Consider the following 25984-nt stretch of genomic DNA (forward strand, 5'->3'; position numbering starts at 1 on the left):
TATTTCTGACAGCCATTTTTGTACTAACTCTGTTCATTTTGAATTGCTTTGCTGAGCAACTGATGTTCAAAATCACTTTTAGCAGAATGAGAGAAGAGAGAAACTAGCCTAGAGAAGTCAAAAAGATTTCACGCAAAATGTTGAAAAGGCGGCAAAATGAGGTAAAGAGAAACATTTTTTTATTCGACGAAGTATAAAAACATAGCAGGACAAGTCCTGACGAAGAATTTTCATTGACTAAGTAGAAAAACTAGACCGAGAATGGACTATGAAAGAATTGAGAAAACCATTTTTAAAAAAATCAGAACAAAAAAATAAGAAATAAACACAAAATCAATGTCAAAATGCCGCATGAGAACAAAAAACCACTAGCGAGAAATGAAAATTTAATTCAAACAAAAAAACTAGGCCTAGAATGAGCTGTGAATTGATTGAGCAAACCATTTAGAAAAAAATCCTATCCAAAAAATCGAAAAAACAGTAAAAATCAGAGTGAAATTGCCGCATGTGAACAAAAAACCACTACTGAGAAACCGAAATTTTGTTCAAACACCGTCTTCTCACTCTACTTTAAAATTAGAGCGAAAAAAATTCACGCTGCAAAACCACTCGGTTTTTCGCTCCATTTCCTGTTTCGGCGTGACGAAAATCCCCACTCCAATTTGACTTCAAAAATCACGAAATGTGTGAACAGATCTTAAAAAAGACAGCGCCCCAATACAATTCAAATTCTTTGAATTGTAAAAATGACTTCTCCAATACTCCTCTTCGAGTCGTAGTAAAAAAGACAGCGCCCCAATACAATTCAAATTCTTTGAACTGTAAAAAACCAAGAGCAGCGCAATATAGCTTCGCTCAGCTTACAGCTTTGCGGCTGTAAAAACAATTTAGATCAATCAACACGAAGTCAAGGACGTAGAACTTAATTTCATGAATATTTTTTAAAAACCCACTAGCGTCGATCGAATTGCCCTCAAACGACCGGCAAGCAGTTGCCTTTCGTAGTAGCCAGGGGCGAGTGGAGGGGGTCTAGAGGGGTCAAGCGGAGGGGGAAGTGCTATATGAAGGCGGGGTCCAACAAAATGGCAGGTGGAGGAGCGTGGGTTTGGTGACGTCGGAGATTAAGGTGTATGGATTAGGCTAACTTAGGTGCGTGGATCAAGATTAAGGAACCGCCCTTCACACATTCAATTTAAATCTCCTCAACAGTTTCGGTGAATAACATATTTAGAAACTAGTAGAGCTCTAAAAGAGCAACTGAGACACTACATACCCGCCGGACTTCACCTGTTTATCCCATTTGAGGACAAAAAATTTAAAGCGTAAGACCAAAAATAGGTCACGCAAAAAACTCAAAAAATACCGTAGGACTGATATTATTCCTACAAACTTTGTTTGTGAGTAGTTAAAAAAATTAATCCAAAGTCGTAAAACCAATCAGCTACAAACTAAAACGACTCAGTACATCCACTTCAGTCTCATTAGCAACAGATCAGACCTGTAATTTTTGAAATTATGCAACAAGACACCAAAAATAACATCAAATATGGGGAAAGCTCAAAAATTCACAAATAAGTTATGACTACAGAACAGCTTCCATTGATTCCCGAACCCCAATTGGGAATGAGGTAAAAAAAAACGACTGTTATGCAAATAATTTTAGGTTTCACAATGTTCAAAAAACTGTGAACCAAGGTACAACAAAGCAAATCTAGAGGGGTCAAGCGAAGGGGGAAGTGCTATCTGAAGGCGGGGTCCAACAAAATGGCAGGTGGAGGAGCGTGGGTGTGGTGACGTGGGAGATTATGGTGTATGGATTAGGCTAACTTAGGTGCGTGGATCAAGATAAAGGAACCGCCCTTCACATTCAATTTAAATCTCCTCAACAGTTTCAGTGAATAACATATTTAGAAACTAGTAGAGCTCTAAAAGAGCAACTGAGACACTAAATACCCGCCGGACTTCACCTGTTTATCCCATTTGAGGACAAAAAGGTTAAAGCGTGAGACCAAAAATAGGTCACGCAAAAATCTCAAAAAATACCGTAGGACTGATATTATTGCTACAAACTTTGTTTGTGAGTAGTTAAAAAAATTAATCCAAAGTCGTAAAACCAATCAGCTAGAAACTAAAACGACTCAGTACATCCACTTCAGTCTCATTAGCAACAGATCAGACCTGTAATTTTTGAGATTATGCAACAAGACACCAAAAATAACATCAAATATGGGGAAAGCTCAACAATTCACTAATAAGTTATGACTACAGAACAGCTTCCATTGATTCCCGGAACCTCAATTGGGAATGAGGTAAAAAAACGTTTGTTATGCAAATAATTTCAGGTTTCACAATGTTCAAAAAGCTGTGAACCAAGGTACAACAAAACAAATTTTGTTCGACGAAGTAAATAATGGGGTCGCTATTATAGCCGGCTGAGAAGATGAGGGCGGTTATCAATAGCGACGAAGTCATTAAAAGCGTCAGCTTACCATTGATGATTTCAGACAATTGCAACTAGCCATAATGGGAACACAAGCGTTACTTTTCAATTGCACTTACGATAAAAAGTCAAGCACGTTAAAAAATTCCCCCTAAATGACCAAAAATTCGATCAACCTCCAATTTCTAAGTAGTTTAAAAAATACGCTGCAAACCTACAGCTTTTAGCTCCCTTTACTACTCTAGCGTGACAAAAATCAACACTCTTTATGTAACACTCATTTGTTTTGCAACAAACCAAGCAAATGCAAATAATAGCTTCGCAATGGCAGCTATTAATTGTAAACACCCGCTAAAAGTGTATGCTTCAATCAAGTGAAAGTAAGCAACTTGTAATGTGAAATTGGACCAAATTATTGCTAGCCTATGCATTTCTATTCGTTTTTGACCTGATTCTGATCAATTTAGATTGCTTTGATGAGCAACTGCTGTTTAAGATCAGTTGAGTAGAATGAGCGATGAGTGAAACTAGCCAAGAACAGTCAAAAAGATTTCACGCAAAATGTCGAAAAACCGGCCAAAAGGTAAACCGAAGCAAATTTTTGTTCCAAGAAATGTAAACATAACCGGAAACGACTCGAATTAAAAACAACTGACCATCCTCACTGACCCGATGCACCTCGCACTCGAGTATATTATACATTTTGAAACAAAAACAGGAGCAAGGAATTGTTTAATTTGCTATATACCATTTCCTTATCTGTTGTAATGAGACAGACTAATGGGACATGTTGTGTAAGAGCAATTAAAAAAATAGACGCCAATTTGAGTACAACTCGGTTACATGACTTATGTATTAATATGTCCTCTCCAGAAATCCTATACTTTTGTTTTTATCTAAAACTCTACTAATGAAAAACCTATAAAACTAGGTGAATTTGATTGCAGGCATTAATTGCAAGTAAATTGAAAGAGGGATTCGACTATACATGGCAGAAATTATAGGTACCAAAGTCATCCGTATTTATGAGCACAAGAGAAGATCCAAAGAAACAGCGGTATGATGAAAAACGAATGAATTTTTTAATAAAATACTAAACACTAGACTTGGAAATAACCGTAGGACTGAACGAAGACATAAGGAAAGGCATTAAGACTTCGGGACGCTGTTTCACGTCAAACGACTACCATCGACTGTCAGAATTGTTCTCAAACAGCGTCTATGAGACCATAGGCATCAAATGAAAGCCCTAAAAGAGCTAATTTTTTACCACTTAAGACAAAACTCGTTTGTTCAAGCAAATTTCTGGCCACGCAACAAAAATCGAATATTGGAACTAAAGTTGACCAAAAATTATCCCTAAAAGCAAAAACGTAAAAAAATTAGCAAATAGTTTACTATGTGAAAAAAATATACCCCTGCTATATTATTTTCGAGAGGTAAGACATGCTAACTATAAGCTGCATTTTTTCGAATGGGAAAATAAAACGGCCAAATCAAAATTCAATACGCAGATAAACTTAAGTATTAAAGAGCGAAAGTCATTTAATTGAGAGAGGTATGTCACGTATGATCACAATCTAATCGGGCAAATGACCTAAAAACTTTGGCTAAAGAGAGTGAGAAATGACGTCACACGCGCAAAAGCCGTTAGTGAGAATACGAAGTCATTCCGAAAATTTTCAGCTTTGTGAACAAATTTAAAACGAAAAAGGTCAGACAACGAAACAAAAGCCAAGAGCACCGACATATAGCTCCCCTCAGATTACAGCTATATAAAAAAACTGAAATCTAAAAAGTTGCGAGCACAACACAACTGTCGCAAAAAGCCTTTGTAATACAAGATTACAGGTAGTTAGCAACAAACTATTACCAACTGGCAGAAAATGTAACTGGTTCATAAAAAAACACCGAGGAAAGGGAAAGTTGATGAAGGACAAAATCAAAAAATATTATTCTCTATAAAATCCAAACTAAATTCTCAACAAAACGATAAAATGCAACTTCCCAACCATTATTATGGAAAATTTTTAATTACAATGTTTGCTTGATCAGTCACCCACACAATACTTTGAAACATTCAACAAATTAACATTGCAAAGACCTGTAAAACCTGAAAAAGAACTAGAAACTTGTATAGTTTGTTTCAGTAGAAAGTGCCCTGTTTAGCTTTAAAGTGTCACTTCACAGCAATAACACCTATATAATTGCTCCGAACTAAGAACTGATCAAAAAAACTACAGCGCGAACAAAAAAAAATAAGAAGCAAAAACTTTTTTCGATTTTCTTTAAAAACTCAATATTAAAATCAATCACAATTGAGAGACAACAAGAAGTGTCAGAAAAATCGATTTTAACCACAGAACTCAACAAATGCTATCAGAAATTGAATAAGAATAGAAAATTGATGATACAGATTAAAACAAGGCAAAAAAGCAAAAATAGCTGAAAATTGACTCCAAAGTGTCAAATTCACTTCAGATGGTCAAAAATGTTTACTAATGCCAGTTTCTATGGTTTAGAGAAACAGCTCTGCCTAATAATGTGGAGATAAAACTAAAAATTGCCTTCATAAAGGCGCACATAAAAATTTTGCTCGCTTGAAAATTTTTTCACATCTATTTTGCTCTCTTTCTCTCTCTCACGCTCAAATAAGCGACCTGAACAGAACAACCACTCTCTCTTCTCTCAGCTCGTCAGCAATCTGACGCAAACACTGTTTTCACGCATTTCACTTCTTGTTTCAAATACACTCCAACAAAGTCTCCAATCAAAAAAGACGCTCCATCAACACTCCTCTTCGAGTTGTAAAAAATAGGAGCCGGCTGAGAAGATTAGGCCGGCCATTAAAAAGGACCAAAAGGTCCATTTTCTTCTGGTAAATGCGCTGGCTCGTGCTGCAGATTTATTACCCTGCGACCTTTTAGTATCATTGGCCCAACAGCTTAGCAGCAATAACGAGAACTTGAAAACCAACCTCATTACCGGACGCTTTAATCTGGTCGATTGCCTCTAATGCCAACAAGTGATCAATTCCAGGATCCAAACCAGACTCCATAACTGCAGTCAACCCAGCAGCTTTGAACTGGTCTTCCAATTCTGCGAGCGATGGGTTCATGTAGCTTGTCGTTACTAAATGCGCATCATTTTCAAGACACGATTCGGCCACTTTTCTGTGCAATGTCCACGGTAGAAGACTGATGACAACATCATGACTTTTCACGAGAGAGTTCAGCTCTTCGGGCTGTGTCTCAACATTCAATTGGTACGCGACGCATTGAGGGAATTTCTTTGCAATAACTTCTGCCTCCTAAAGTATGAGTTAAAATATGTTTAAAGCATACGACAGTAAATATTTTGTTCTCGATTATCACTCAATAAACTCAGAGAGCGCAGCATATAATGCCACTTAACCTATATTAACACAAGTTTAAGATCAAATAAATGATGCTTGAGAAAAATCGATCGCAGATACCCTGGTAGAAGTACACTTTAAACCAACCCTAATAGTTCTAGAAGTGGAGGCGCGATAGTTGTTCTAAAAAGTCTATGTATAGTTAGAGTAAGTCGCATTTATACGTAACTAAATTACAGTGGCACGTTTAGCGAAAAATTATAACATTAATTTATAGACTAAAGTGATTTTTGTATCCGTTAATAGAGCAGTACGAGTGAAAACTTTGATTAATAATACTGATTAATTCAACTCAACGTTAATACTATCCATTAAAGCCTAGGAAATCAACCTGGACACCGTGGGCACCGAAATTATGTACACCTATAAAGTAAGCACATTAAACTGCTGCTTTTCACACTCTTTATTAAATAGTAAACATCAAAAAGCAGAAATAAAAAACCTTTTTGATTGCAGAAACTACAGTAACTCCGAGGCCCTGTTCACGAGCAAGACATTCAATACAGGGAGGAGAAACGTAGCCAGCTCCCAGCACCAACACCCGCTTCGAGTCCATCACTTTTGCAGTAGCTGGGGACAAGGAACGCTTCACCGTCTCTGCCGCTCTTAACAACAAGGCTTCATTAAATTCCATTCAACATTTTTTTCATCTCTGTCTGAAATTCATTAGAACACAGTGCGAATTGACATAATAGAAAAAAAAACAATTATGTACTGTTCCAGAGGAATTAAAGCAAGAGGTTTAACGGCATATGAACGACCGCACACAAATGGAGCTCCAGAAAAACACCCCGACAGATTGCCATAAAATAGCCGCCATTAGTTTCCATAAAACCGATTGGGATTGAAAGAATAGCAAAAATGGCAAATTTTCTGAAATAATTTTTGAAAAGCGAAATATTTTGATGTCATTCCGTAGTAAGGCTTTCCTGTTTCTTAATGAGGGGACAAAGGGGCTGGAACCGATAAACAACAAATATTAGTAGCGCGCATCTAAAATTGGATGATTTTATCTCTTTTCTATTCTTGATTTTACTCCGATCAATTTAGATTGCTTTGCTGATCAATTTCTGTTTGTAAATGCTTTGAGCCGAATGAGCGAAGAAAACTAGACTAGAGAAGTTACCTAAAAACTTACGCAAAAATTTACGTAAAAATGTTGATTTACAGTAAAGCGAAACAAATTTTTTTTCGACAAAGTAAAACAGCATGACAACACCAACTCCTCCCACGATAGTAAACAGAACACCCACAAAAAATGAAAAAAAATTTGTTTCTTCAAGAAAAACTTTCGAAGTTATTAAAAAACGCGTTATCGAAGTTATTATTCACGAAAACTTCACCCTAAAGAGACCTGTATGGAATGGGAGTTAAACAGCAAACACAAATATTGTAGAAAACCTCTGGAGACAAAGTAAAAGAAAGGACAACAAAAACGACACTTGGCAAAATAAAAAGACTCTTCGAATGTCATTGAAAATAAGTCTCATCAAAGCAAATAAAACACTAGGGCAAAAACTGAAGACTTCAACATTTATTGCATTATAAATCAAAGGAAAGCATATATCAACTCAAATGAAAACAATTGGGGGACACGCAGAAAAGTAGCTACAAAGGAAGGCAACAAACAAAAGTTCAAAAATTGTCGAAAACAAATGTGTCAACGCCAGTTAAATTATCAGCAACACTTCAACATTTATTGCATTATAAATCAAAGGAAAGCATATATCAACTTAAATGAAAACAATTGGGGTACACGCAGAAAAGTAGCTACATAGGAAGGTAACAAACAAATGTTCAAAAATTGTCGAAAACAAATGTGTCAACGCCAGTTAAATTATCAGCAAAAACGGAAAAAATTAAATGGATTTAATAATAACTAAACGGAAAGCAAATGAGACCATTAATTGACACTAAACGACAGGAAAACATAAAACAATTAGAAAAACGGTCAAAGACCAAAAATAAACATAAACCGACTAATGTTGGAAGAATTGCTCTTGAAGGAGAGGCGATGCAATTTAATTCAGGGGCTGTAGCCTAGATAAAACTTTCCTTAAGGGTGAAAAAATTGTTGAGCACGCCGGGATTAGCACCATGGATCTCTGGACCATGGACCTCCCGATAACTGCAGGAGTGAGAGGCGCGCGGGATGGTTGTCGAGAGTGCAGGTTTACGGGTCGAATGAGGTGGAGGGGGACGACTAGGGGAAGAAGTGAAAGCTTGGGGGGAGGGAGAGATGTTGAGTTGGGAGAGGTGGAGAGCGCGGTGGCGTCAAAATATATATATATATATATATATATATATATATATATATATATGAGATTTTCCCTTAACAGATCACCCTTCATACAATGAACATGTCTCCAACAGTTTGGAGTGTAACTTCCACCTGTTTATCCCGTTCTTCAGTACCAAAAGTTGTACGAACATAACCAACTAACACCGGGCGAATTGTTCTCCAACGATTGGCGGGCGGTTGGCTTCGTCAGTGAGGTGATCTTAGCGGGGGGGGGGATGGGGTGTGCACCGAGGGGCTGATCAGCGGGGGACAGTGGGGTCAACAGTGCAAGGGGGCCTGGGGCAACGGTGGGGGTTTTTTGGCTTCACGGGGCCCTTACGACCTGAACGATGTGCAGGGTGGGGATTGGAGGGGGTGAATAGAGAGGGGGCTGTGTTTGGAGGCGGGGTGTGATGGGGGTCGACCTCTAAGGACCGCCCTTTACACTATAAGTATAAGTGTCCAAAAAGGTTTCTGTGTACAGCAGATTTGGAGAATAGTGAGCTGAAAGGCTCTAAAAGCACTTAATTCCCGCTGGGCGCTACCTGTTTATTCCGCTTTTGAGGGAAAAAAGTCAAATGGGTCTGACGAAAAATTGCATTAGAAAAGACAGACAGGAGGACTGATATAGTTGCTACAAACATCGTTTGAGAGCGATTGAAAAGAATATCAGACAGAAAAAAACAATGAAATCGGAAGAGACAAGCAGGACTAAAATACTGAACGACAAAAGTAAGTTAGCGCACCCTATTTTCACAAAGTAAAGTTTGAATTCTTCTTCAGTATTAGTCCAACTTGAAATCACTATATTTAAACAATTGATCATCTACGCTAGTCCACAACGTTCACTCACCAGGGATCCCATTGTAAAGCTGATGAACTTCGTCGCACTTTCGCAGTTAAAAGAGTTCTCTCAAAATGTGATATGTTATCACGTTTGTTCAACTATAGTTGAGCTTGCATTTGCGTTAAACAGAGGCAGAAAAGATGTGATTAAAATGTGATATCGTGACAAATTACTTTTTCTTGTGAGACACGGATGGAGCTCATCAAATTCGCATATTGGTAATTCTGATAGGCGAATGTTTTATCTGAATTACATAGGTAGGCGAGAGGAATAGTGAAAGAAATCAATGCTAAAATTGTCTTCGAAATATGATTTCAAGCTGGTGTAATATTGCCTCAAAAGATAAATTTTTTAATTCGTGAAAATAGGCGGCGCTAACTTACTTTTGCCCTTCAGTACTTTCACGTCTGTTTTCGTTCATTCGTTCAAGCAAGCTCAACTGAATTGCAAGAGTGACGTTAATTTCCCTGCTGAAGGAGAGAAGTTCTTGTTCGTTCGCGAGATTAAGTTTTTGGTCACGCGTGACTTAGCTCACTCTCACAAATAATTTGCTCACTCTGAAATGTACTTCATTACATTAATTCAAAGAGATAAGGTCAAATGACTGTGTGTAACTCTAATTGTAGTGTAATTGAGGGCAGCCAATTTAAGCAGCAGTAAGTGAAAGATTCTCTATCAAAATATAACATCTCAGCATCAAAACATAACTTTTGTTCTTTGTTTCTTTCTTACGAAGCTGATACGACTATTTTCTGGCAGTTATGTTTAACTATTGCAATTGAGTAAAACAGTTTCAAAGTTACCAGCAAGCAATATCAGTCGGATTCTCTTTACCCACAATTTTGCAGAATAGAAGTTGGAGAAACCTGAACAGATTTTTCTCTGCGAGTTTTGGAAAAGTGCTCTTAACCGAAAAAAAAGGAAAGTTGTCGCGATATCACATCTTTTCACATCACATCTTTTCTGCCTCTAATGTATATCAACGCAAGTGCAAATATATCACATTTTGAGACACTAGGACGAATTTCATCAATTTTCAATGGGGATCTCTGATGAGTGAACGTTCTGGCCAAGTGTAGGGGATCAATGGTGTAAAAAATGTCTTCGAAATATGATTTCAAGTTGGAGTATTGCCTCAAAAATTGAATTTTTATTTTTTAAGAATAGAGGTTGCTAACTTACTTTTGGCGTTTCCTATAAACTGACTACAAACTTTCTTTGACAGCAATTAAAAGCAATTTCCAAAAACTCGTTAAGAAAAGTCTGATCAGGTTTCTCTTCATAGTGGGCACAGAGATAGTGGGCACAGAGAATCCGGCTGACATTGCTTGCTGGTAATTTGACGCCAACTATCCGCAAAAAATAAAATATTTTACTCAATTGCAATAATTAAATATAACTAGCCAATTGCCAGAGAATAGCCATAATAGCTTCGTAGATCTGCAGTCTCAAAAAGATGGTAATAAAAACAAACCAAAGAAGAAAGTTGTTTTTTTTACGTTGAGATGTTATATTTTGATAAAGAATCTGTTTTGCTTATTAGTCCTTCAATTTGCTGCCCTCAAATACACTTCAATCAGTGACAGGCACTCACTTGACCTTATCACTTTGAATCAAAGTGATGAAGTCAATTTCAGAGTAAGGAAATCACTTTTGAGAGAGAGCCAAGTCAAAATCACGCACTTGAGCAAAAAATACTCTCCAGAAACAAGAGAAAATGACCTTGAAATTGCAATGTCAGTTAAAAATGACGTCAGTTGAAATTGCATGACAAATGAACAAAAACAGATTTGAAGTGATTTTGACGTCATATGGTCGTAACAGAAAAAATCTTGAAATAAAAAAAAAACAGAGTGAAGGCCAATAATAGCCTCAGCTATAGCTTTGCGATTATTGATAAGGCTTTGAAGCTTCAGGTTTGAATTAGTTGAAGTAGCCAGTTAAACTTCCTCTCAACGATTTGCTTCACAGCGCTCTCTTCTATGTAATACAAAAAACTTAAATCGATATTTAAGGCTCCTTTCGAAATTTCAGGCCAGATGAGCAGGTTTCCTCAGAAAAATATCTTGAAAAGATCAAAGGAAAGCATATATCAACTCAAATGAAAACAATCGGTGGACCACATAAAAAAGTAGCTACAAATGGGGGAATCAAAATCAATAAAATACGCAGCGAAAACTTCAAACCATTAACATCTATTGTGCTATCCATCAAAAGAAAGTAAATATACACCAACCTTACCAAAAACACTCCAGGCACAAAACAAAAGCAACAACAAAAACAGGCAAGAATGAAAAACTCAACAAACATTGTCAAAGAAAAAAATTAGCAATTAAACGACATCCTCAAAAAAATTAAGAAATGGGCCTCAGAAAAGACTCAGGTAGACCCATTCAAAAGTAGTACAAGAGCGGGCAAAACAAAAAAAAACAGAAAATTTCTTATTCATTAAAACCATTAAAGTTATGGAGTGATTTTGAATTGAAATCTAACGGTTTTAACAACATTTGACACAATTTAGATATAAAAAAGACCGATGATATATCCAACAGAGCCTTAAAAAAGACACAAAGCAACAGAACAAACAAAAAACTATAAAAGTTAGGTAAGTAAAAGTCGCTAATTTTTTTTTTGAAAACAAATTGTATCAAAGTCGTTAAAACCGTTAGATTTCAATTCAAAATCACTCCATAACTTTATTTAAGCCTCATTACAGGGTCATTGCGGCCAGTCAATATAGATTCCAAGTAGCCGCACAACAAAAACTACAAAAAAGAAAAACCATAAAAAAATCTTAAATTTCATGAAAACAATGAGCAAAAAAACTTTAAGCTGAATTGTTTTCAGTTGTTTAAACAATAGCAGATGTGCATCATTAGAACACAAGTATCACATTTTAAAAGTAATCATGCAGAAACAGACACGAAAAACAGCTAAAATAAGTCAAATTGACCCACGTGCAAAAAATTGTTATCAGAAACAGAAAATCTGTATAAACAACAATTTCCCTACCTCATTTTAAAAGTAGTTTGAAATTTCACGCTATGAAACTGCTCTCTTTTCTCTCATCTAAATACACCAGTGTGATTAATATAACTTCTCCAATTCGACTTTATTGACGAAAAGGTAGAAAAAAGTGTGACATCTTAGAAAAACATAGCCGGAATCAATTCCAAGTCACAGCCCAACACAAGACTCCGGAATGCAACTTACACCCTAGCCAATCACTGACTAATAAAACTACATACTATTATACCATATACCAATCAGTTTGAAAACAAAAAAAGCGGGAACAAATTATCGGGGAGAAAACAAATCAATAAAATATTTTCTTGGAACCTTTTCACAATTCGCTACTCCAAAAGCACTGTTTTAATAGAATTTCTGGTATGAATTAATTGCGCTCCACAAAGAATAACAAATGATGGGAAAATATAGCCAACGATGCATCTCGTAAAAGAAGAAGAACTAAGCAAAAAATGTAAAAAAGCTGTGACATTTTTAAATAACATTCTCTAATCATTACGAAGTCTCAATTACCGATTTCAACACATATGAAATATTTCCTAATTATTCATTGAACACGCAGATGGCACCAAAATGCACTAGAAAACACTTAAAGCATGAGGAAGAAAAAAAACTACATAAACCTGCAGTATTGATTAATATAATTCACAAAAGTATGTGCTATCAAACCTTTAATTTTTTCCACGTAGTAGTAACCATAACCGTAGCAACAATTCTGTCAGACTATTGAACAAAAACCACTATTAAGCAAGGCAAAAAACAGAAGAATTAGGCAAAGAATAACTTCGAAATTAGAAAAATTAGGCAAATAATTGTTTAAATGTAGCCTACTTCCTTCAACTAAAAACATTCATATTACCGAGCTCAAAAGTCAACAAAAACCATCATTAAAAAATTTAACCAAAAACTAATCCCAGACAAACAACATGGGGGAGGGGGTGGGTGCAACCCCGAGTAGACCTTAGTTACGCTGGTTGATTAAACCTACTCCGTATATTTGCCCGCTTACAGAATACCGTTTTAAATTGGCCAATCAGAGCTTCAGATTTTAATCTACTAGCGCATTTTCCGTACACTGTCGGCTGCATTTCGCATTTTTTGCCGGCTAAACGCCCTGTCAGCCAATACGGCAGTCACCAGCTAAGCTCTTGGTTCTAAAGACCCTGCTCATAATCCGTCTGCAAATTCGCAGTCGTAGCCTTTATTCAATTGGAAAAGCTTATATTGAAAGATGAATTAAATGGGCATTTTAAAAGCTATTTCTTATCACCTTGGGGGCGTTTCAAAAGGACAACACTAAAATTTTGTATCAAATGGATACATTCGCTGAAAATTTACTCCTAGTTGACGGGCTGGTGGGCTTCACCGCAATAACCGGCCCGTCGTTTCGGGATTAGATCCCTTAGCGCATGTGAGGCATGGGCACGGACAGCGGTCCGGAAATGTTCGCATAAATATTCCCTTCCTTCTTTCTCGTTTAATTTTGTTATTATGGATGTTTCAGACTACATTATGGATAAAAAAGTCAATTTCAATGTGGTTAGCGAGGATTAATATTGAGAGTCCAATTGTAGTCCAGTTGAAACAAACTTCAGTGTCTATTTGAAAAATTGCCCATTTGATCAACCCCCCTCCCCCATCGTAACCGACATGAAAAAGAATTATGGGATCTTTTCCGTTTGTGCCCCCCCCCAAACGTTTTGCGCCCCCAGATACAGAGCACGTGCCATTACATATTGAATCATTATGTAAAAACAAATCACATGCGTCAGGGGGTGCAAATAATATGCGCCCACTAAGCTGGGGGGCACAAACGGAAAAGATCCAAACTATGTCATGCAAAACACCTTTATGAACCTGAAAAACATTAACTTAATACCCATCTAACAAAAAAATTAATAATACGAAAAAAGTGAATTTTAAACCATTTTAGGGGCAAAAATTTTCTAAGAGATTGCCTTTCCACCGCTAATTTATGCCCTCCCGCCAGCAGGTTCAGCACTCTAAGCATTTGAAAAAATACTAAAGCCAGCTTAGGACCTCCAATGAAAATTAATACCCAATAGGCGTTATCTGTTTATCCTGTTTTGAAAGCTCGAAGTAATGGGAAAATGTATGAAAACGCAACGCCTATGGGGAAGGGTAGCAGAAAGGCTTATGAGCACTTAATGCCCACGGGGCGCAACCTCTTTATCCCATTTTTGAGGACAAAAAGTTAAATCAGTCCGACAAAAAATCGGTCCAGCAAAAATTCGCATTAAAAGACCGACAGGACTATTATAATGGCAACAAACATTGTTTGAAAGCAATTAAACACTATTATTTGCCCTTTCTGCAATCAATAATTTGTTGAACAAATTTACCCAGCCTTTGAAAACAAATATACAAGAATCAGTTCAAATTGCAAAGAATTTTTGATCGAATTCTGAAGAACAATTTTAGACTTTTACTGACCAACTAGTTAATCTTGGCATAACCTGAAGTTAAGAATTGTTTAATTTGCTATATACCATTTCCTTTTCTGTTGTAATGAGACAAACTAATGGTTGAACGTTAAGTCTAAGATAAATTAAAAATTAACAAGGCCGCTCGGTAATGTGCGATGGCACTTAAGGTTCCGACCCCGCCCATCCACAATTTTGGCATAATTGTCTACCAAATGAGGAACAGATAGAAAAACCCAAAAATTATTTTTTGCAAATCCCAAAAAGCCCAAGTCTTTTTCAAAAAATTCTGTATGAACGATAAGATAGCCTCCAAAGCAAATAACTCAGTGGAGTAAAAATTGATGCATTAGATTGCTGTAATATGTCAATATTAAGGAAGCGAGTCAAGACGAACAGCAAAATCAAACAAAAACAACAACAACAAACATTAATTACATCAAAAAATTTATGTCCCTCTTAAAAACTAAATTTAATAACAAAGTCAACATACCGTCAGATCAACCTAAAACTAAACAAAAAAAACTTATAAATCACCAGAAAACACATGCGACCAGTCCATAAAAAGGTTTGGTAACAATTATACAAAAAAGAACAAAAACAGTAAAGTAAAAAAATTAACTTATTTTTTGAAACAGTTAACTTCAAAGTAATAAATACCATTAGGAATCAATTAATATTACCCCAAATTTACGATTACCACTGCTTCTATAGAAGGGCATTAGGACCTGTCCTTATTCATTTTTTATAGCGGCCAAAAAGAACAACAAAGAACAAAATTTCAATTGAAACTTGCCAGAAAACGCTGTCAAAACCGTCAAGCCAAAGTTTGGCACTCAAAATATATTTGATTGCGCCTTCCTCAAACGGCTATAATGTAGTACGTGGCCATTCATTAGTAAGACTAGGTAACAAGTAGACAAAAAAGCGAAGTGCTAAAGTATGTAATACTTATAATTTTTTTTTTCGAAACAAAATTACATTCAATGTCATGAAAGGCATTAAGTACAAAAAGAGCTAATAAAATAGGGTCGTTTATTCATGAAAAGGAAGCCCTCGACACCTGTAATTATCCAGAATATTTGCATCTACAAAAGAACGTCAAATATGACAAAAATCAAATTAATTTACTTTTTTTTGTGAAAAAAGTAACAAATTCTTTAAAAAAAAGATTTTGGGACACCAATCCCTTTCATTCCCTTGACACCCATAATGTCATATTTGACCTGTAAATAACTAACGAGATTAGGTAACAAAAAGAAACATAAAAAGAACAAAATTGCGAAGTTAATTTTTTTAAATTTTGGAAAACGATTGTTTTCAAAGTCATGAAAGCCATCAGCTATCTACTAACATCAGAATATCGGTTCTTCTATTCTTCCATGAAAAGCCAATGAAAGCTATCACTATACAGGAAATTTCATACGACCGAAACGACAAAGTATAAATGACAGTTAGAGACAAAATTATAAAATTCAATTGATTTCTTCAAGAAAGAGGCGTCGAGGCCGTTAAAACGATGATGTATATCTTTCAGGATTTTAATATGTTCAATTGTGCCTTATTCTGAAGGCTAATAAGGTGACATGAGAACTGTCAATAATGTGATAATGTGACAAAATTGGAAAACGTGAAAAACTGGCAAATATCAAAACAAACAAAAATCTGAAATCTTGTAGTATCAAAGCCAGAAAACAATAACTTCAGGCTTAAAACTGCAACCGAGAATAAATGTTAAATCAGTAGAAAGAAAGAGCAGTCTTTATTTGCTGACACTGAGCTGGAAGTTGAACAAATTAAGAAAAAAACAGAGGAAAAGTTAATTAAGCCATTATTTATTGAAAAGTCAATTATTTTTAAAAAAAGAAACGACCATAAACTTTCAATTAAAAAACTAAATGCATTGGCTTGGAGTTGCTTAGCAAGCAAATTGGTTGGACCTATCACTCCTGATCTTTGATTTGATATGTTCTGTTCTTTATTATTAAAAAAAAAGTCTTTTTCTTTAAAAAAAAGACCGACTGATTACAACCCGATTTTTTTTGGATTGTAACAGTCCAAGAATGGCCCAAAGTTAGCCCTGCTAATACTTATTGTCCGTTAGGAACAATTGATTTTTCGAATGTTGTAGATATAGATAATTCGTTAGTTTATAGATAATTTGTTAGTTGAAAACTCAAAATAAATTCTGCATTTTTGATAATCAACGAGTAAAGTTAGCAAAAAACGGCAAAGTTTCAACTACAGTGCACTCTCAGCGGACTCTGAAGTAGAAATAGCCCCCCTCTGAGTCTACAAAGATTGTATGAGTGTTGTTTGGGGGTGTACTGTCGGCAAATTTAATCAAAGTGGACTAAAGTAGCTTATTTCGTGCTGTTTTTGATGAAAAAGGCTAAATTTTGAAATGTTTTTCCAGATTTTTTGACCAAAAAAATTAAATCAAAACAATCAACAATGCTTGTTCGTCTTCAAAAAAAAACTCAACGACACTATTCTTAAAAATTATAACAAATCTTAGCAAAATTGACGAAAATTTAGGCAAAAATTCCGGAAAATGTGAATAAAAACAACGTGAATTCACTCTTCTTTTCTGAGAAGTTTAAACCTCGATAACTCCCTGTAGAAAACGAAAATTAAAAAAATCTTTTTAATTCCACATTCTACGCTGGACGAGCTTTCTAATGATACCAGTCTCAACTCTCTACGATGAATATATCGAGCGCCGAAAATTCACGGAACAAAAAAAACCCATTTGAGTATATAGTTCCTCCCCCCTCAAGAGGGTCGGAACAATAAATGCCAATTTGAGTACAACTCTTAACTCGGTTACATGACTGCTACATATCAATATAAGCTCTCGGTTACATATCAATATAAGCTTTCCCGGAATCGTATATTTTTGCTTCTCTAAAAAGCTTCTATTGATATACATAAAAAATAAGGTGAATTTGATTGCAAGCATTAATTACAATTTAATTGAAAGGGGGATTCGACTATAGACTATACCTGCCAGAATTATAGGTATTAAAGCCATCCATATTGATGAACTCAAGAAAAGACCCAAAAGGACAGCTGTATGATGAAACGAATGATCTCTTTTGTATAAAATAGTAAGCAATAAACTTGGAGATAACCGTTTGACTCAACAAAATCATGAAAGGAGTTAAGACTTCGGAGAATACGTTGTTTCGCGTTTACCTCCGACTGCAAGAATTGTTCACAAACAGCTTTTATGAGTCCATAGACCTCAAATGAAAGCACGAACAGAGCTAATGATTGGCCATTTAAGACAAAACTCGTTTCTGAACTCAAATAGATCGCCAAGCAACAAAAATAGAATGATGTACTGAAACTGACCGAAAAGGATCCCAAAAGCAACGTTCAACAGATTTTGGGAGCCAGAACACGCTTTTGACTTAGTTGTTAGCGGCCCTACACAAAACATCTAAAAGCTAGACTCTTGCTTCAATTTTTGCCGCTAAAATAGCAAAAAATTTCAAACGTGAAAAAATGTTCTGTTGCTATATTTGTTTCGAGAGGGGTAAGACTAAAACTCAATTTTTTTTCAATAGGGAAAGTAAAACGGCCATATCACCCAAACTGACAACAAACTGCATTTGCACTGTGCCATGATTTTATATCTCCTCGGCAGCTTTCGTGAATTATACACTTAAGAGACCAGTAGAGCTGCTCATTGGCTAACTACCCTTTGAGGACGAAAAACGTGCGACAAAAAATGCCATAAAAAGACCACAGGACCAATATAACCGCAACAAAAAAATCAAAACGAATTAAAACAGATTGCCAGAAAATAGCCGCAATAGCTTTATAGATCTGCAGTCTCAAAAAAACAGTAAAAAAGACAAACCAAAAAATTGTCTTTTCAGTGAAGGCTGATATGTTATATTTTGATTAAAAATCTGTATAAGTTTTTGCTGCCTCTATTAGTTGCTCTCAAATAACCTTCATTTAGAGTGACACATACCCATTTGACCTTATCTCTTTGAATTAAAGCAAATAAAAGTCAATCTCAAAGTGAGGAAGTCATTTTTGAGAGTGAGGTAAGCCAGATGTGACCAAAAATTTTATCACGCGAATGAACAAAAACACTCGCTCCACTATGAGCGAAAAATGACGTCACTCGCGCAATTCAGTTGAAATTGCATGAACTAAAGAACAAAAAGCAGATTTGAAGTGGTTGTGACGTCATATGGTAGTAACAAAAATCGCGACGACGAAATAAAAAACATAGCAGGACAAGTCCTGCCGTACAATTCACAGAATTTTCATTGACTAAAAAAACTAGATCTAGAATGAACTATGAATGGATTGGGAAAACGCTTTAGAAAAAAAATCGATCAAAAAATCGAAAAAAAAACAGTAAAAATCGGAGTGAAATTGCCGCATGTGAACAAAAAACCAATAGCGAGAAAGCGAAGTTTTGTTCAAACACCGTTTTCTCACTCTACTAAAATTAGAGCGAAAATTATTCACGCCGCAAAACCACTCGCTTTTTCGCTCCACTTCCTTTTTCGACGTGAACCAAACTCTTCCAAAATACTACTACAATTTGACTTCAAAAATCATGAAAATGTGTGAACAGATCTTAAAAAAATACAGCGCCCCAATACAATTCAAATTCTTTGAATTGTAAAAAACCAAGAGAAGGCCAATAGTAGCCTCAGCTATCGCTGTGCGGCTATTAAAAAGCATTTAAAGGTACTGCGTTAGCTTAGTAGCAAAACATACACAACTAACGTCAAAAGAATTAATCTCGATCGACTGGTGTGGACTCGATTTATTGTAGCTTGATAAACACTGGGAATGAGATAACAATTTAGATCACGCAAAACTCAAAAAATCAAGGACTTTAAAGCCACTCCAAAAGTCGGGACGGTCAAGCAAAAACTGAGCATAAAAAACTCACATGTTTGAGAAAACTGCTCCAAACTTTGTTACTCAAACTTTCCGATAATCATCTCTCAATGAAAAAATTTATTGAGGAGCAATTAATTCAGTCTCAACTGATTTCTAGTGGATATAAAAATGTGTTACGTCAATAATCCACCTGGTCAACGGAAATTAACAGGCTTAAAAACTCGCAAAACAGTGTTTTGACTAAAATAATTTCCAAAATGGAGGAGTAACAAAAAACCTGGTACTTACTCTCTGTGTTGTCGCAGTGCACTTATATACTCATATGGCTTCGTCAATTTCCCATTTGAACAAATCACCGCCTGAAACAGATAAGTATTCCGTCATTTTTTAATGATAAAATTAACTGCGTTCCTCCTCTTAAAGGCTCATCAAGTTATTCTTTAAGTCAAGTATGAATCAAAATTTTTTTGTCTCAAAAATAAGGAACAGAGGCCACAGATGTGCAGACATAAAACATTTTCAGCAAATATGACTGAGAGTCTTTAAGAAATCACACATCAAAAGGAGTTATTTACTTAGCCATAGGCTGCAAGGGACAACCATGGTTATTTTAAACTCGAAATTTGGTGAAATCGTTGAAACGGTATGTAACAGCCACCGCAGGCCGTAAGAAGGTGTTCAACTAAATCTATTGTGCAAAGTCAAAAACATAAAAGAGCGTGTTTCTTTCGTGGTTGCTTTTGTGTTGCAAATCTGTCTCAAATAAATAAGTGCATGCTTCCACTTCGGTTATTTTTGGAGTATTCTAGCAACACTTACTTTTTGATAACTTTTTTCACGCTCTAAACTCATGAGAATTTTCATTGATTTTTTCTGGCTCTCATTCTGCTGTCATGTCTGCGCGTCTTCTCTTTCACTAAGCATTGAATTTAAAGCCGGTTTGAGTCATTAGCGTTTCGATCAAAACAGACTTGACTTACTCTCTTAATTCCTACTAGCACTGACATCAAGACCTCACAGAGTAAGTCTAAATCACTTCCACGGTGATGAAAGAATTGTTAATAAGTAGGTTGGAAATGAAAAAGTTGAGACCAAAAAAACTATTCAAATATTTAGAAAAACAGTTTAGCACCAACAGCTATGTTATCTCACGTTTAAAATTAGAAGCAGTTAACGGAGTTTCGTAACTAATTCGACAGTCTGCCGGCTATATTATGCTTTCTGCTCTAACTGAGTGGTCGGTAAGTTTCCCATAGAATGCAATAAAAATTTTGGCGAAAAGGAGACAAATTACATAAATCTTTCTAAAAGAACAACATAATTGAAACGTTTTCAAGTTTCCAATATTGATCGTTTAAAATCCATCAGAAACAAGTCAGAATGTCTCTTTTCGTAATCTTCTGGAGAAAAGGCGAACACAATTTTACAGCAGAAGTTTTCGTACCTAAATTTAATAAACATTGAAGTTAAACGTCGCGCACAAATTTCTACACTGATATTGGCTCATATTTTCAGGATAAAAACTTCTGTCTTTTCAATCGCAGACGAAAACAAAAGTTTTACAATTTCGATTAAAAATGCCGAAGCTCCAAACTTAAGTGTTGAGAAATCTGTGATTCGATGAGTTGAAAAAACCGTTCATAAAAAAATGTCAAATGTGTGAGCCAGCAGAAAACATAGCCGGCAGATTGCCGGAAAATAGCCGCGATAGACGCTTGTGGCGTTACATGAATTGAAACAACTATAGATATAAAATAGACAGATCGACCACCAGTCCTTTAATAGACCACTAGACTTTTTGGGTTAGCTTCTGACTGTCATTTTTTGAGACACATAAGCTCTATAAGGAGAAAGCCCTAATAGGGCTTTTTAAAATTAGGATCTTTTCCGTTTGTGCCCCCTTAGCTTAGTGGGCGCATATTATTTGCACCCCCAGATGCACGTGCAATATTGGGGGGGGGCACAAACGGAAAAGATCCCAAAATTAATATTCGAAATCAAAAACTCAAGACTCTAATAATCAAGAATTAGGGCATATATGTTTGGCACTACTTAGATGCACACTATTGTTCTTTATTAAGTAAATGTTCAAAAAAATTTAGTTTTATAAGTCAGCTCAGAAGTCAATTTTTTTGAGTGAGGTAAGTCATTGAAAAAGTCAATTCCAAAAAGTCACGGTAAGACGAAACAAAAAAAACAAAAATCTGTTAGACGAAGTTAAAAAAATTAGGAGCGCTATAATAGCGGCCTAGAATTGAGGACGCGGCTATTAATAAACATAACCGACTAAACGTCGAAAGAATTGCTCTTGAACGACTAGTGGGAGCTCTAATCAATTGCAGCCTGCTTCAGTCGGGGCGGGGGGGGAGGGAGGGGGAGCCTAAATGGGACTAAGAAGTTCTATAGTGGGCTTCAAATAACCACAATAGAGGTTAACATATACCACTATTAAGATTTAAAGTAAAAAATGACACCAGTTTCGGCGCACTTTTCATTTGACTTTGTATTAAATTGCCGCCAATTGAGTTCAGCTGCTTGAAATTGTGATTGAGAGAGAATTTTAGATCACGCGAAATACAAAAAGTCAAGGGCGTAAAAGTTACTCGAAAAGTCAAAATTGTCAAGCGAAAATTTTGCATAAAAAAGACACACGTTTACAATAAATGCTATGAACTACGTTTAAGAGAAATTAATAATAATTTACTGTTAAATCACAACAGAAAAAAGATTTCCCGAAAAACCAAGTCTTCAAATTTTCAGCAGCATACGATTTTTATCATTTCAAGGCTAGTAATTGTTGAATATGTCAGCCAATATAGATCTGCATTCATCTTTCAGACACAAAACAGAAAAACAGAGCCGGCAGATTACCGGAAATTAGCCGCCATAGACGCTTGTGGCCTTCCATGAATTCGAACAACTAAGGAAATAAGATAGACAGATTGACCACCAGTCATTTAATAGACCACTAGACTTTTTGACTAGATTCGGACTGTCATTTTCATGGCATACACGCTCCATAAGGAAAAGGCCATAATGGAGCTTTTTCAAAATTCATATTGTAAATCAAAAACTCAAGACTCTAATACTCAAGAATCAGGGCATATACGTTTGGTACTACTTAGACGCTCACTATTGACCTTTAACTAGTAATTGTTCATAAACTTCAAAAATCAGACGAGTTCAGAAAAAGAAGCAGTAATCACTGAAATTGAAAAAGTCAATTCCAAGAACTCAAGTCGCAAGAATCATCGATGGAGATGACGAATAAAAAAAATGTCCCCAATAATAGCCACTATCGCTTGGCGGCTATAAAAAACAAAAATTTTATTCACAATTACAGTTTTTGAACAGTGTCAAATTAATTTCTGCTTTGATTGAAAAAACTTTCCCTCAAAATGCGCATCTTCGGTCGAAGAAACAAAAAATGACAAATTTTCCATCAAGCAAAATCTTTTTTCGACCTTTCAAAAAAACATGGTCGGCTGATTGCCGGAAAATAACCGCTGTTGACGCACTTGATGCACATCGGGACCGAAACAAAAAAAAAGAAAAAAAGCGATAAATTGACCAATTTTTTTCTGTTATTTTTTCGGTGTCAAAAATTGTTCTCATTTGACGTGCAGTTTCAGTTGGATTCCAAATCTATGCTTAACTCAGCTTCCAAACTGAAACCTAATACGCTTAATACCAATGTCAGCTAGCAAACACTCTATAGAACTTTGATAACCTAATTCTCAATTACTTAATGACCGGTCTTTATCAATTTGTCCCGTCTGTCCGATATTTTCACTTAGACAGTCTTCACCACACTGCGTAATAGAAACTCCATTCAGGCAATCGTGAAAAACGTCACTTACCTAAAACGAAAAACGTGATCAAAAGGTAAAGCGAATTTTAAAATTAGAGCGCCTAAATAATAGCCGTTGAGAGGCTGACGGAGGCTATTAATAAAGCGGAACGAAAGTAGAAAGACAGCAAATTGAATGGAACGAATATATAAAAAATTTGTGGTCGATAATCCTAAAATACATTGCTTTCAAGTCGAAACTAAGATTGGATGATCCAAAATAGAATTTTAAACCAGCAATGATTTGTTTTCCCCATCTTGAACACAGAGTGAAACAAACAAAATTTTATCTATTTTGAAAAAAATAGTAAACTTAATTACTTATTTGTATAACGAAGAGTAGAAAATGTCCTCGATAATATATGTTCTCACGGGAAAACAGACTTGTGGCTATACGTTTTTGAGAATAAACAGCCCGTGTCCAGTTTCCAGTAAATATCAAGTAATAGCAAGCCAAGCCAAAAAACAACACAAATTGCTGCTAATTTTTAAAAAAAAAATTTAACGCTCAGAACTAGCAGTAAATTTACATCAAGGATTTCTAAATCGGCTCCATTTTTTGAGCAACAAAGTCTTACTTAACGTTTTGTGTTTAATAATAAAAATGAAAAAAAAAACAGGTTCGAAAGCAAATTTCAGCAGAAAAACTCCACTCTCAAAAATTTCCAAATTGTTTTAAAAAATTAGATTTTCAAATTGATGCAATGTAGCTAAAAGTTATATCGTTAAAAGATCTGCGTTTCAAGTGATTTCAATATGGTATCTCTCATAATTCTCTAGAATGCTGAGAAAATTTTTCGATTCAGAGATAAATGTTTCTAAGGAACTGTTGGAACAATAATGGAATTGACCAAGCGTGGTTTCCACCAACCTGCTACACCTCTTACGGGGTACATAATTATTCATCTCAACTGTTGACAAAAGTGTCCGCGGATGTGACACTGTTTGAGATTCCCTTTAAGATTTGCGGGGTAACACACGACCCAAAACTTTCACAAAGATTTAAGAAATTCATAATATTCAACGCACCTGCTGATTTCAACTTTTGTCAACATAAATGAAAGCCTCTATCGTCTAAAATTATCTTCATCTGAATACATGAACCTTAAACAGCTATTTTGAGCATAAACTTAACAGACTCACTAGTAAATTGATAACGACAAGTATTCTCGTGATGGAAAAGTGATGAAAGTACAATAATGGATTTATACAATAATGGATTTAATTAAATAATTTGGCCAACTTTTTTGGCTGAATCGTATAATGAATTAAATGGTTTAGTTAAAATAATTAACTTGGTTAAAAAAACGGTGGTTGTCAATACAACAAATCAACCGTTTATGAATCTCATTTCATCGGCATTTTTTATTTTTCACATGTAAAATGTATGTTTTTATTCTCCCCACTTTGGTCAGGTAAGAATAAAAATACTAGAACTGCACATTGATAAGGCTCCCGTTTGTTGCAATCGTTTTGGCGACTCATCATTAAAGGACCAATCTGGACTCTTCTTATTCTGAATTGGTTAAATCTGGCCAAAAAGAGCGTGTCAAAATCATTGAGGCAGACCCCTTGATCATATCTGTCGACAATGATTGCAACAGTACTGGATCAACCATCTCTCCTCCGAGCGGTCGAGCACCCAAAAAGCAAAATAGTCTTCTAGGGAGCCCGTGGTGCCAGCAACATTTCCGCTGATCCCCGAATAGCGGTGATTGACAAGGATTGCATTAGTTTACAGAAAGCTACAGACAACCCCTGCACTTGGAAGGAACGATTGTCACTTAACAACTATTCACCTTTTGCCCAAACATAAGATATAACGTATCAGTAAATCCAGTAACTTATAAAGAAGCTTTAACTTGGTACTAAGCACCTAAATTTGAAGCTACCCAATATCAACTTCTCATATGTCAATTTTTCATCGCAGATAGGAGAAATGATAACATTTGTACAGGGTAGAGTTAAAGAAACATTTTGTTGACCAGTCATTTTTCTTTATTTACACAGTCAGATTCTTTAATTTCGAAAAAAATCAGTTTTGAAATGTGACACAATGATTAGTTGTGAATAATGAAAACGACAAACAAATCGATGGACAAAAAGCAAGCAGTGATTCCATTGGGAAATAGTGAGAAATAGATAGATGAACAAATTCTATATATTTGACTACTGCTTTTCAATCTATCAAGTTAGCATTGGACTGAAATAAGGTCAGTAGGAACACAACGAGGCTAGGAGGCCACAGAGTGAAACCATAAAAGAGAGAGAAGAGCAGTAGTCCAATGTACTTTATTTACAAACGCATTGATTTCCGATTTCAAGTTCAATTTTATCGTACACTTGAATTACTGGAGAACTTTAATATACATCAAAGATCAGATACGTCTGTGAATCAACGTACATTTAAGGTACCCAAATAGACAATCAGACATGTAAGCATTGAGCAGAGACAGTTGAAGTGCATTAATGATGTTCATACCTCTAACTGAACTAAACTGAATCACAACATAGCATATCAAAATCAGAAGCAAACATACTGGGCAGATTACCGGAAAACAGTTGCCATTGATACCCGTGTATCACTGATAGCAGAGTTAAGTTACAACAAAACTGGATAGCAGTTCCATTGAAAAACGGAAAATAGACTTCAAGGTCAGTAGCCTATTTTCAAGAAATCTTAAATTGTCCACTTTTGTGGAAAGTAGTTACCAATTTTCCAACAGTGCAATTTTTAAATGTACCCAAATTCTGCAAATTTCTTTGCAAAATTGTATGTAAGTCCGATGTAATGATATTGTA

General features: G+C 35.7%; 1 protein-coding gene across 1 annotated transcript in view; it reads right to left on the bottom strand.

The window, feature by feature from the left end:
• LOC142336255 (alpha-aminoadipic semialdehyde synthase, mitochondrial-like) overlaps positions 1-25984 on the bottom strand; it is a 127271-nt gene that overhangs the window by 37863 nt on the left and 63424 nt on the right. Inside the window, exons 10-12 of the mRNA XM_075384946.1 lie at positions 19621-19691; positions 6298-6460; positions 5418-5750 (exon numbers count right to left, since the gene is read on the bottom strand). Coding sequence (XP_075241061.1) covers positions 5418-5750; positions 6298-6460; positions 19621-19691 — 567 coding nt within the window. The remainder of the gene's footprint in view (positions 1-5417; positions 5751-6297; positions 6461-19620; positions 19692-25984) is intronic.

Source organism: Convolutriloba macropyga, chromosome 3 (assembly GCF_964194025.1).
Source record: "Convolutriloba macropyga chromosome 3, txConMacr16.3, whole genome shotgun sequence".
Classification (NCBI taxonomy): domain Eukaryota; kingdom Metazoa; phylum Xenacoelomorpha; order Acoela; family Convolutidae; genus Convolutriloba; species Convolutriloba macropyga.